This window comes from Hydra vulgaris, chromosome 12, assembly GCF_038396675.1.
Source record: "Hydra vulgaris chromosome 12, alternate assembly HydraT2T_AEP".
In the NCBI taxonomy this organism is placed as follows: Eukaryota; Metazoa; Cnidaria; class Hydrozoa; order Anthoathecata; family Hydridae; genus Hydra; species Hydra vulgaris.
The window spans coordinates 43,927,501-43,942,405 of record NC_088931.1 but is presented as its reverse complement, the minus strand read 5'-3'; the positions used below and the strand labels follow the sequence as shown (position 1 = coordinate 43,942,405).

The 14,905-nt window shown below is 29.5% G+C and overlaps 1 protein-coding gene across 1 annotated transcript in view; it reads right to left on the bottom strand.

Annotated features, from left to right (window-relative positions):
• LOC100201404 (protein SAND) overlaps positions 1–14,905 on the bottom strand; it is a 123,386-nt gene that overhangs the window by 14,008 nt on the left and 94,473 nt on the right. The window contains exons 14-15 of the mRNA XM_065813382.1: positions 5,275–5,386; positions 3,481–3,679 (exon numbers count right to left, since the gene is read on the bottom strand). Coding sequence (XP_065669454.1) covers positions 3,481–3,679; positions 5,275–5,386 — 311 coding nt within the window. The remainder of the gene's footprint in view (positions 1–3,480; positions 3,680–5,274; positions 5,387–14,905) is intronic.

Genomic DNA, 14,905 nt, shown 5'->3' with positions numbered 1-14,905 from the left:
AAGTTTATCACTCGAAAATAGTATTGCTTTTGTATGCCTTCTTAAAAAATTCAACTCATATGTTAGCCACTAGATGTTGCATTTAACAGACCATTGAAAATGAAATGGAGAAAATAAATGAATAATGGAGATAATAAATGAATAGAAAAGAGTTCTAATAAGAGCATTATAATTACCAAAAGGTTTCCAATTTTCCAATTGCCAAAAATTCTTTAGCAAATGTAAAAGAAAACATATCCAATTCTGTAGTGTAGTGTGCTTAAGTCTATGAGGTTTGGTAAAGATGTAGAATCAAGTTGCAAACTTAAAAGTTGCAAACTCAACATTGAGTTTGGAACATTTAGAACCACAAAAAAGTGTGTTATTTGAAGATAATAATTATACTACTACCAATAAACCTAATACTTTAAAACACAAAAAGCTCAACAAAACCAAATGAAAACCAAAACTGAAACAAACAAAAATCATGGCAACAAAGCGAAACATGAAAAAACTTTGAAAAAAGTCAAATCAGTGCATGAAAAAAGTCAAATCAGTGCACTAGTAAACAGATTTTCAAAAAGATAATAATAATTAAAAATAGTGAATATTGCTTAAATGTTTTGTTTGCAAAAATTTTTATATATTTATTCTTATATATCATAATAAAATTTTTTATATTCTTATACTTTTATACATATTCTTACACTATTATGTATATATCTTACATTCTTATTAATAATAAACTTATTTTGTAGTTATTTTATATTTTGTATATGAAAATAATTCAGTTGTTAATATTAAACATAATATTTGTTTTCATTTTTAATTATCATTTATTTAAAGTTAATTACTATCAACTTAAAACATTTTGAGGTATTTGTTTTTTTTTTTAAACATCTTCGCTTCCAACAAGGCTGCAGATAGCCACTAATTAAAGTTAGAAGTTACTGAAAGAAAAAAGATTAAGATTGTAGAGCAAGATAACGATTGACAGACGACTTAAAGGATTGCAAATTATATGAATCAGTAAAGCAAGATGAAGAAAGCGAACTCCAAAGAGCTGATATTCGAGGAAAAAAACTAGACAAATAAGTGTTTTTGGAGAATTTAGAAACAGTTACAGAAAAAGGATGACAATTGAATGACGAGTAACACGAGAATGAATTTTAGTAGATGGCACAAGAGATGCTAGCTCTTTAGAGCAGTGCCCATTATAGTATTTGTAGAAAAGAGAAAGAGAAGCAACATTACGACGATGTGACAATGGTTGGAGGTTGGCTGCAAAAGCAGGTCCAACTATGTTTACAATGCGTTTTTGCACCTTGTCTAAAAGAGAAAGGGCATCATTAGAAGATCCGCTCCAGATATGGAAACAGTATTCCATACCAGGCCGGATTTGTGATTTATAGAGAATAGAAACCGAAGTAAGAAAGTGACGAGCTCGATAAAGAGATGCAACCTTAGCAGATGCTAATTTTGCAACTGATTTAATATATGGTTTCTAAGAAAGATTGGAAGTAAGAGTTAACCTTAGAAGATGAAGAGTAGATGACTCATTGAGTACATCACCGTTCATAAACATGGGAAGATCTAAATTATTGCGATAACGATTGGCTGAAAAAAATTGAGTTTTATCTGAATTAAATTTCACCAGCCACTGTGAGCCTCATGCTGTAGCAGAAGTGAGATCCTTTTCAAGCTCAAATGCTCCCTCCAAGCAATCAGAGAGTGTTGGTTTCTTATCACAACAAGAATAAATGGTAGTGTCATCAGCAAACAATGCCACCTTAGATGTGAGAATATCTGGAAGATCGTTAATGTAAATTAAAAAGAGTATAGGGCCAAGGATAGAATCTTGAGGAACCCCTGAAGTTACAGAATAAGAAGAAGAGTGCTGTCCATCGAGGACAACTTTTATACTACGATTGGAAAGGAAGGATTCAATAATCTTAAAGATGCTGTCGGATACACCATAAGAAGAAAGCTTATGGAGAAGACCAGCATGCCAAACTTTATCAAAAGCTTTTGAAATGTCAAGAGCGATGGCCTTAACTTCTCCACCTTTATCTAATGCACAATAAAACTTATCAGTTATTACTGTTAGCAAATTAGCTGTAGAATGAGAAGATTGAAATCCATATTGATGATCAGAAAGTAAGTTATTAGATTCAAGATGAGAAATTAAGTGTTTGTTAATTAAAGACTCAAAAACCTTGCTTATGATAGGAAGAAGACTGATGGGACGGTAGTTAGACGAATCAGATCGCTTTCCAGAATTTTTGAAGATAGGGATAACGGATTTCCAGCAGGCTGGAAAGCAAGACTCTGATAAGCACTTGTTGAATAGTTTTGAGAGTATAGACGGCAGCTCCAGAGAACACTTCTGCAAGACAATAACAGGTACGTTGTCCGGGCCACAAGCTGTAGAAGAGTCTAGGCAGGAAATCACTTTAGATACAAAAGCTGGAGTGATATGAATGTCAAGCAATGGATCAACCTGTTTGTTGGCAATATCAGGTAGAAAGCAACTAGTGGAATCAAGAGATGATATTGATGAAAAGTTTTTAGCAAACAATTCAGCTTTGTCTTTAGGTGAGGTGACAAAGTCTGAACCATACAAGAGAGGTGGAATTAAAGATTTGCCCTTATTATTGATATTAATAAAGATTCTCCAGAAGTCACAAGAGCCTAATTTTTGAGATGAGATACAAGATTTCATGACCTGAGAATAGCACGTTTTAGCGTTAGGCGAAACTTTTTTACAATTGTTTCTAGCAGTAATAAACAGACTGTTTTCTGGAGAACTATTTTGCTGATAAATATGGAAGTAACGGTTTCGATTGGCAATCGCAGCAGCACAGTGTGAGGAAAACCATGGAGGAGAGTGATGCTTGACCTGGAATCATCAAAAGGGAACAAAAGATTATTGATAAATAAAATACTAACTAATGTAACTCTAAAATGCGGCTTTATCTAGACTTTAACAAACATACTTTGTTTGCACAAAATAGCCCCATCACAAGGGTTACTTTGTTTGACCATAGTAGCCCCATCACAGATGTTACTTTAAAAAAAAAGGTACAAGAGGGAAAAAAGCAACAATAAAATTACAAACTTTTTTGTCTAAATATCAGTAGGAAAAATAGGATAAAAACATCAAGTAATTATTAGGAGACAAAACTTTAAATTTTATAATTAATTTAAAATCTGTCCAAAGTAACCACATTTTATGCTGATCTAATAAAAATCTAATCAATTCATTTGGTAACCTTCAATCATAATTTAACTCAATTCATTACCTTAAATAATAGTCTAATTCAATTCATTTAGTAAACTTGAATAATAATCTAATTCAATTTATTTGGTAACCTTAAATAAAAAGATTTGAAAAAAAAACTTGGTTTAAATTTAAGTTTTGAAAAAAAAAACTTGGTTTAAAATTATATAAAACAATATAAAAAAATACCTAAAAAAATAACTTATAAATAAAGAAACTACCTTAATCCATCTAAGAAGTCTATTGACAGCATTGATAGCTGTTGATTTTGTAGTCAAAGGATTAAAAGCTGCATATAGTTCAAACCCTGATGTAACCCAACCAAGGAGCATTTCAGTTGATAATGAAACACAAAGTATTTTTGCTGGTCTAGAACTCCCGTGGATTCGGTGATGAAGATGAAGGTATTGACTAAAAAGTCTAAAAAAACATTCAGCTGCTAATAGAGTTCATTTGAATCAAAAAAGTGATTTCAGTAGTTTTAATTTTTCAAGTTCATTTTATTTTTTTAAGTAGGAATTGAAAGGAAAAAAAAAGATTATTAAAACACATTGAATTACCAACAATTTTTTTTTTTTAATTATTAAAATTATGTATAGTATTAAAAAAAACATAAAATCATTTTAAACATTTGGAAGATTTTAAGAATTATGATCAGTATTAGATGAACAGAACCATACACAGTATTAGAAAAAAAGGTAGTTCATTTGCATGTAACAAGCAGACCAACCATTGCAATGTTCTCCCAAGACCTTCTTCTAATTTTCTGATTACTCCATTATGTTGACCTGTGTTATTCACAAAACCATCACAAACAACTGCTGCTTTTTTGAGCATGAAGGATCAGTTAGAGTAAAAATAACTTAAATGTAGAGTCATGCAAGATTGAGTTTTAATGGAACAAGTGATCGTAGCTCGAACTGCAGCCATGGCAGTTTTGTATAAAGAGACGCAACTTTACAATAATAGCATGGAGGCTTAGCAGCTATATTTAAAGTGTTTTGACTTGAAAGAGAAAAGACATCATTAGAAGAACCAACCTAAATATGACAACAGTATTCTATACAAAGACAAATAATAGATTCATAGAGGTAAAGAATGGAATAAGGAGTAAGAAAATACTAAACACAATAAAGCGAGACAACTTTACCAGATCAATAGAGAAAGATAATTTCAGAAGACATTAAGTAGAGGACTCAGTTAGCCAAAACAAAAATATCTAATAACTATTAGCAATAAACAACTTGTATTGCACAATCTATTTGTCACAGATGTATTCACACCTTTATGTGGAGATGTGAGAGCATTAGCAGATAATACAAAATGAAAACACAAGCAACAGATGCAGATGCGAGTGTGCATGTTTCTAAGTATTCCACTGGTACTTATGAATGACCGGAAAAATAAATAGAGGTTGTGATTACTGAATTCTTAAAAGTAAATTATTGGCAAAATATTCTTTCAATTACTTATATAAAAAGAATTTTTCAAGAAACTTTTGTGATTTTTGAGTATTTTTTAAAGATTGATCTATTACTAGCTTTACTTGATTGAAAGGAAAGATAACATACTTAATGAAAAGAGAACACAAAATAAATACACCTTTAGGAAATTAAGAAACAACTATGATATGATTAACTTAATAAAACAACTTAACAGAACCAAGGAAAAAATCATAAAACCACTATAATGTGATCATCATATTTGATTAGAAATCTGCTGAATTTGATGCTCAAAACACGTTTCGAAAAAATCAAGACTTTTCCTTTTTTTTATAATTTAGCCGACCTGGTTGCAAGTGTACTTCAGACTAATTAAACAAATAAGTGTTCCAAATTAAAAAGTTCCTCTGCATACTTTTTAAAATAATTTGTGAAGAGAACTTGTTATTTAAATTTAAGAGGCTTAATAATGAAAAAAAAGAAGTATTGTAGACAAGAAAGATTATTTGAGTACTTTTTGATAAAGAATTTTATTAAAATATGCTAAAGATGAAAAATAAATAAAAACAATACCTTTCTTGTTCGAGATCAGAAGTATAAGGATGACCAATTTCAGGAGAAGTAAATTGAGCAGTACTTCGCGACTTATAAACAAAATGTCTCAATTCTGATATACCAACTTGTTCTAATAAAAAATTAATTAAAGGTATTCAAACACACAAAACATACACGCATATATATATATATATATATATATATATATATATATATATATATATATATATATATATATATATATATATATATTAGGGTTACAACTTTTTTGTGACCCCATGTTCCTGGGTCATAAATCAAATATTTGTACAAAAGTAATAAAAAAAACAATTTGATTTTCTTGTTGAAAAAGATCACCAAAAAACCAATAATTTGAATTTACCATTTATGCATATGGATAAAATTTCAAACAATTTTATGATCATTATTTTTTAATTCTAATTTTTACTTTGGAGAGTAATTATGTAGTTTTTAAGCGTTTAAAAGTTTATTGCTACATCATAACACTCAAATTACAAATAAATATAAAATTATAAACTTAAATAACAATTCTAGAACTACAAAAAGCTACTGTATATATTGAAAAAATGCTGTGCAATATTCAGCTTAATTAAAGTATAGTATACAATTATCATGTTTCGACAAAATATATCCAAACTGGAGGTTTCACTCTTTTTACTTTTAAATTATTTTTTTTTTGTTAAAAAGATTTTGAAGACACTTAATTGTCTGCACATTCATTCTGGGAATTTCCTGTCTTATGGTTCCTGATTCCAAAACTTTTTTACGTTTAACGTTTTTTCGTGACTGCATAAGCTGCTACATAGCTTCCAATTGCCATCTGGATTTTACATTTAATCAGCGAACCAATAGTTCGCCCATATGTAAGAGATAAATCTACAAATGTCGAGTAGTGAGTCTCTTCACTCTGGTAGAAGAATAAATGCAAAAGAGCTAATACTGCTTGGGAATTCCATCTTGCATTATTTAATTTTCTGAAACTTTACTTAAGGAAAGTTTCAGAAAGAAGCAACAAGTTTCTTTTGCCATAAACTTGTTGCTTCTTTCTCGATTGGCTTTATGCATTCTCATTTGCCTTTGATGAATTCTCCAAGGAACAGATAGTGACCAACAATTTGGATTTTTAGTGGTATCCTGCTTCTAGTGATAGTTCCTTTAATGGAACAGTTCTTCTTTTCCTATGTGACCCATAAAATCGTACAAGATTCTTTGTCCAGATCCTCTTATTTCTTTCAGTAGTGGAAGCACTTTTCTTAATACTTTATGATTATACTGAATTCTTTTAATAATACATTATGATTGAAGATAATACTCGAATATATTTCTGAAAACCAATAATAATAAATGTAAGTGCTATTGTACTTCTATATTATTTGACTGCCATCTGGCAAATACAGATTCAAATATAAATATTAGCATTACTCATTAAGGCAGCAGATATATTTTCAGAGATTTCTAAAAAGATACAGAACAGTTCAGAAAATTCTAAAAAGTTCTATAAGGTTCAAGAAAATTCTGCCTTCAGAAACTCATAACACAACTGCCTGCAAATACTACTTATATAATATTTAAGAAATTTCATGTAGTGGGTGACCTTTTTTAAAAATTAATCAGAATAAAATTCATTTTCATTAATTTTGAGCAAAAGTTTATTGGTTTATGACACAGAAAATTAATAAAACTTACAAAAAATTAAAATTCATAACCGTAATATATGTATATATATATATATACATATATATATATATATATATATATATATATATATATATATATATATATATATATATATATATATATATATATATATATATATATATATATATATATATATATATATATATATATTAGGGTGGGTCATTATGATGTAAATGTTAAGTTGGGGCTGTGAAAATTACTAAAATGTTGCATTACAGTCTACTTATGAAAAAAACTCCTTTTAAAGTAAAATTGAAGCGTCTCTTGGATCCGCAAATTTGGGAATTAAAATTACTGTATAGTCGTATAATGTAAATTCACGTGGTTCAATGCTATTTTCCATGACTCGACATCTTGTTACATTAAATTCAAAAATGCAAGTTGTTGTTAAAGGAGAAATAGTCAGAGTGTAGTAGGCAACACATAACAGCAATTTGTTTCAGTTATTTGCTATTTGTTATGGCTCAAGAAGTCAGATTTAGAGTCAATTTTCGGTAATTCTGCTCGAGATTTACGACACTGCAAAATCATTCCATGTCGTGATTTGTGCCCGAAAACTTTCATAGTTGTTGCTGAGATGTCTTTAATAGTACGTTCAACTGCCTGAGAATGGCATGGAATACCACTCAAGACACCAACGTGGAACTGGAAATGTTCAAGATCATCATTAGAAACAGTTGATAAAAGCGGTGGTGGTGTTGCAATAGCAACAGACCAGTCAATCATTTTTATGAATGATGAAGCTTCCGGATTAAGCTTGATGCTTGATTTATCAAAGACACGTATCTTGCTACTTTGTGATGTAGCTCGTGCATCAATTATTTTGTCACACGAAAACTGACGAATTGATACATTTTCATCTGTAACTCCTCCAATAAGAATGTTCTCAGGATGAGCAAAATAGCAGTTGTTTTGCAACACTGGTTCAAGAATTTTCCACTCTTCTTTCCCTAGTTCATAGCACTGCTTCAAAAGAAGTTTCTTGCTCCGTCAAGGCAGGAAGAATGACGCTTTATGTTGAACCACGATGGCGCATAAACATTTACGATGAATCTTGTAATTCTTTGCAATGGTTTTGAAGGATTTTCCTTAGACATATACAAAGGTAAAATACGATTGGCCTTTGTTAGCTACCTTGCATGGTTCAGATTTCCTGGCATAGCAGTCTGGAGAAACAATATTTGATCACAAGCAGTGTATCCCTGCTGAACAGCTAAGCAAGCTTTTAGAAGGTATATCTGATCAGAGCTTAAATCTTTCTTGACATCAACACTTACATCCTCAACTTTACCAGGTATATGTTTAAAGTTCACAATATCTAAATCTTTTGGATCAAAATCAAGTGCAATGTCTATTTTACCTGTTGAAGTAGCTGGACCTGTTGAACGTCCACCATCCACAACAGAGAAATATTTTCTAAAAGGTAGTTCATTTGCATGTAACAAGCAGACCAACCATTGCAATGTTCTCCCAAGACCTTCTTCTAATTTTCTGATTACTCCATTATGTTGACCTGTGTTATTCACAAAACCATCGCAAACAACTGCTGCTAAAGTGTCTGATGATTTGATGTTGTTGATGCTCAATAATATCTCTTGTGCAATATCAACAGCTTTACTCTTTGTGGTGTGACATCATTGACATATTTGTTTTGCGGAAATGACACTATCACATAATATTCTTCTTTGAAATTTCGTTGGACACCACTTGTTTTAACGGAAGTGATATCCTGCTTTCCATCAAATCCAATGCAAAGTATTTTTTGGACTTCAGCAGCATGCTTCTTAACTTCTTTTTTCCTCCACATATTTCTCTGATGACGAAGTTTTGCTGGATCAATAGCATTCTCTGGTGTTATAAGATCTAAATCTTTTAGTACAGCATTTGCTATTAGGCAAGCATCCCTGTTACTGATTTTACACCTATCCATTGCCTTACACAACTCAGGATATTGTTTAGTGTTGTAAACCTTCATCTCTTCATCACTTGACATCTCATTATCACTTGACATCACTTTACCATCTGACATCTCAATTGGCAAAAATTCTTCATCTGGCTTTGACTGTTCATTATCACTGCAATATGTTTCATTTGGATCAATTTCTTTATCAAACTTCATTTTCTTATCTGTAATCGGTAAATTGCATGTTTTACTTCCTCTTTTTTCTCTCTTCTGCAGCTTAATTGTTTCTTCTTTGTCTACTTTTCCTATTACCATCTTCCGTACCGTTTTTTGATCTATCCAGAACTCCCATTCAAGTGTTGGAATTTTTTTTGGCAGTGAACATGAACAAGCTGACCTTTCTCGAACACCTTTATTAAAACACTTACACAGGCAAATATCGAATAGTTGGTCTAACATCTGTAAACTTGATTTAAATGTTGCAGAGGACTTCTTGCGATCAGAGTATTTACCAAGCTCATGTACTTTGTTAATTAGTCTCTTTATGCGAATAACTAAACTGCTGACTGCAATGGTAGGAATACTTGCTTTGTTGTACAGTGCTTTAATTTCATTAGCTATGACTGTTGCTCTTTCAGTAACACTTGCGCAATTTTTATTTTTTAATAAATAGTCATATGCTTTGAAAACATCAGCAGAAGTTGGCAGTTGATTTGTTTGGAATGGTCTAGGTTGTCCAAGTATACCATGTTCAGTTTCACTTCTTGTTTTAACAGTAGCCATTTTTATTTTCAATTTTAACTAATTAAACTAAAACAAAAAAACAAACAACTTAATTTAAATGTAATATATACAAGTATATATCTTATAATGAAGTACAGGATCATGTTTTCAGAAGTCAACAAACAACACTAACAGCTTTTTGTCTTATATTTTGTAGGGTGCTCTAAACTTTTGCAAAGTTCTGTATACTATTAATAAAATATTATTAACATGAATCATCAAAAAACCTAAATCTTAATGCTTTTATCCTGCAATTATACAACTGTTGTAAAATAGCATCATTTTGACCTAATATAGTAAAATTCAAGTTAAAGTTGGCAAAACTAAATCAAATTTTTATTACATTTCTTTTACATGTCATTAATAGAGACAACAAAATGCAACTTTATTTTCATGTTTCATAAAAAAAAAAATTGACCCACCCTAATATATATATATATATATATATATATATATATATATATATATATATATATATATATATATATATATATATATATATATATATATATATATAAATAATTAGTAAAAAACACTTATCTAACTTTTATCTTCGACTCGGAGTTTCACCATCGCTGGATCATCAGGAAGAGTTCTCTTCCTGAAGAGGAACTCTTCCTGATGATCCAGCGATGGTGAAACTCCGAGTCGAAGATAAAAGTTAGATAAGTGTTTTTTACTAATTAATTATTGCTCTGTTCTTTAAGGACATTGAGCACTCTATTTGTAAAATACACTAACATAATTTACATATATATATATATATATATATATATACATATATATATATATATTTATATACATATATATATATTTATATGTATATATATATATAAATATATATATATATATATATATATATATATATATATATATATATATATATATATATATATATATATATATATATATATATATATATATATATACTAGCATATATAGATCAGCTAATGGTCAGTAGTTTTATCTTTATAGCTATACAGGTTTTTTAGAAAAAGAAAAAAACTAAGAATAATGAAAGAAGAGATTACTGCCCCATCCTAAACCCTCAGTCAATCAAGCAGAACTCCTTTGCAGCAGAAGGCTATAAGATAGTCAAACGATGAACTGAAACCCCCAACAGCAGGTTATTTCATTGTGATATCACAGCGCTTATCTAAACACTGTGAAAGAACTTATACTTTTAGTGTAAAACACTAAAAGTGAAAACAGAAATTTTCTTATAATTTAGAAAATATTTTGATTAAAAAAACTTATTTTAATTCCTTGTAAACATGTTATAACACTGCATCCAAAATATTTATAAAGTGTAAATTTAACTTTTTTATAATTAGGCAAGTGAAAACGCAACAGCATATGTTTTTAACAAATAATACTTGGAAACTTGAATCATTGTCACAAAAAAAAAGCGCTGGTAAAGTAATTAACTTAAGTTTTTTTTCAATAAGTAATATTTTTTGTTTGTTGATAACTTTTAAAAGTAAAAAGTCATTATTATTTGCAAAGCCACAATTTTAAGATAATAAGATAAAAGATAATAGATAATAATAATAAGAAAAAATCAACATATTTTAATTCATTTATACAAATGTCAAGAAAAGAAAGAAATTAATTCATTTTAAATAATAATAAAAAATGGAATACTAAATTTAATTATTTAATATTAAAAGACAAAAAAAATTTAAACAAAATGGACATTCCACAATATGTACATTTACAAAATTATATTTCTAGATTTGTTTTTTTAATTAGTAAATTAACTTGTTTTGTGGTAATTTATTTTATTGCAGTAGTTTAAAACTACTTATGTCTACACTCAAATCATTTTTATTTAAAACTAAAAATGATTTGAGTGTAGACATCGTGTATAAGAGTGTATGTTATATTAATAAGAAAGCATCAAACAATATGAATTATCTTAATACAAATAATAATTTATTTTGAGAAATTTTCACTGGGTTATGGACACCAGCATCATCAGCTCGTAAAATATTACAAAATTTTGTAATATTTATGAGCTGATGATGCTGGTTTCCATAACCCAGTGAAAATTTCTCAAAATAAATATTATTTGTATTAAGAGAATTCGTATTGTTTGATGTTTTCTTATTAATATATATATATATATATATATATATATATATATATATATATATATATATATATATATATATATATATATATATATATATATATATATATATATATATATATATATATATATATATATATATATATATATATATATATATACATATATATATATAAGGGTGTCCCAAAAAAAAAAGTTTTTTTGTGCGCTATCAAAAACTTGGCTCTTATATGTGAAAAGACGAAATATATAAAAAAATATTGATCTGAGACAAGTGTGAGCTTGGTGTAAAACTTGAAATTTTTAAAAAATGCAAATTTTTGTCATGTTTTTTAAGTTTTTATTATTTTAATGGTGCATGTGATATAAAAAAGATGAAATTCATTCAAAAGTAGGATTTTTTAAATATAATTTTTTAAAGCAGTCTTCTTTTACTTTTATTTAATTGTATATTTAACTTTTTTTCTTGATTATTGGTATTTTATTGATCATTGCTATTTTTTACTTATAAAATTTTAATTACTTTAATATACATGTGATTTAAAACTGTTTCAAAGTTTTTAGTTTCATAATAAATATATTGTTAAAAATGGGTCATCCAGTAAAAAAATCCAGCAAAAAAGGACCAGGGAAAAAAGAAAAGTACACTGTTCAAAGCAGTTTAAGACGATCTCTATATTTGTTAAAATATCCCATAAATGAGCTTCCAGTCAACCAGCTGCCCAGTGTCAGAAATATCCTGCAATACTTTCACTTTTTAAAATCTTCTAGGTAATTTTAATATCTAGTTTTTTTCTAATTTATTTACTTAACCTTCAGCTCATGAATATAATTATATATTTCAGTTAATTCTCTTTTATATAGGAGCACCAGATTTCAGTCCAGCAAAGAAATTGTTGCATGTCCAACAAAAATAGGAACCAGAAGTCTAGTTTTCCAGCATAGAGTATGCAAAAGATCAATCAATAGATGCGTAACTTCAGCTGTCACTGACATCTGGATAAAAGCTGGTTTTACGTGCAACATTATTAGTGGAAGATCTGTTAAGTAAATTTTACACACAAAAAAATTATTATAGGCTTATCTAGTTTTTTAGTAACTTCAGCTATGTAACATTTTTCAGTGAAAGGATCCTAAAACTCACAGAGAAATATAACAAAATGAAAGGATGGAGTAAACTAAACTGGAGTTCAAGTAAAGGGATCTGGACTCAAAAGCAAGTAGATTTCCAGTTGGAGTTTAATACCTTGTTTGATATATCTGTTCCTACAATAAGTGACATAATAATGAAAGATCAGAGAAGAACCGAAGATGCAAAGAAAGAAGATGTAGCCTTCTACAAAGACCAGAGATCTAAAATGAATATGACCATGACTGCATAGCATGATGAAGAATTTGAAATTAAGGCTCTGCAAAGAAAGCAGAGATACGAAAGAGTTAGGCAATTGAATGATCAGAAAAATACAAAGGCTCAAAAAAAAAAGAAGGACTTTGCAAACATTTGACAGATTGCAGAAATCAACAGACGAGAAAAGTACTGACAAAGCTTTGGATGGACAAATTAAATTTGAAGATGATGTTAGCTCATTTAAAAGTTCCATTTTATGTGAAGAAAGTGATGATTCTGAATATGATGTATCCAAATCAAAAAAATCGAAAATAATTTTAGAGTTAACTCCAGATGAACTAATTGAAGCTACTTCTGCTGTTAGCGTTTGGTATAGAATCGGTGTTAGGTCCCAGACTGCTATAATTTCTGTTATCTATAATAAAGCAGGTGTTGACTTGCATGAGATTAATTTATCAAGATCTATACACAGAAAAAGATACAGAATTATTGAAAATCTTGGTAAATATTATTCACCTAAGTGATTAAGTTTATTTTTTTTATTATCTCTATTATTTTAAACGTATAATTTAATTGATTTAGGAGAAACACTACGACAGGATCTTGTTGATGTTTTAAAAGGAAAAAACTCATAGTCCATTTTGATGGGAACTTGTTAGACAGCTGGAAGAAGAGAATGATCTGACAGTTAACGGTGAGAGAATTTCAGTTAGTGTAACTAGCCCAGATTTGGAATGTAGAGATGATTTTTTGCTTGGCATTGTGCAGGCAAAAAATTCAACTGGGTCCGAGCAGGCAAATTTAATCCTCAATCTCTTGGAATACTATGATATTGTCGACAATATCATTGGTGTTTGCTGCAACACAACTGCATCCAACACTGGAAAATTTGCGGGAGCAGTTACAATCCTATCAACTATCCTTAATACAAGTCTTGTCTGGTACATGTGCCGTCAACATATTATTAAAGTACATATTAAATATTTTATGACTGCTCTGACTGGCGCCGACACCAAGTCTCCGAGAAGAGAAATTTATGTGCGTTTACAGAAGGCTTGGTCAACAATTGTTGACAAGATAGACACATCATCAGACAATCTGGTTAAGTTTAACTGGACTTCTTTAGAGATTGGATCACCTGTCTATAATATAGCCAAGGCAGCATTAAAGTTTGGGGAAACTGCACTTCATGAAAATATTTTCAAAAGAGGAGACTACAAAAATCTTTGTCAGTTTTATGTTTACTATCTTGGTGGTCATGTTCCTGCTATAAAATTTCATCAGCCAGGAGCTTGCCATGCAGCAAGGTTTATAGCAGATGCAATTTATTTGCTTACATTAGAAATGACAAAGAACATCTCAAACATCATGAATGAAAAGGAGAAGAAGATGGTTAAAACAGCTTCTTTATTTATATCTTTAACATACTGTCCTTGGTTTTTCAAAAGCTCTCTTAGTATTAAAGCACCAGGTAATGATTTAGCAGCATTCAAAGATGTGTTTGATTTAAGTAAAGAATATCCCAAGTTTTCTCAATCAATACTGAAAAGCATGCAAAATCATACCTGGTATTTAAGTCAGCAGCTTGTTGTACTGGCTTTAGTTGATGATGATGTTGAAAAAGATGAAAAGAAGAATATACTCCAAAAACTGTTACAGCTTCCTGTTCCTGAAGAATTCATGAAGGGTAAACCTAAAATGCCTGTAATCACATCATCTACAACACTATCAAATTTAGTTGGTGATCAGAGCTGGATTTTGTTTTAACCAAGGTTACCCATGACCAGATTAAGTTAGCTGCACA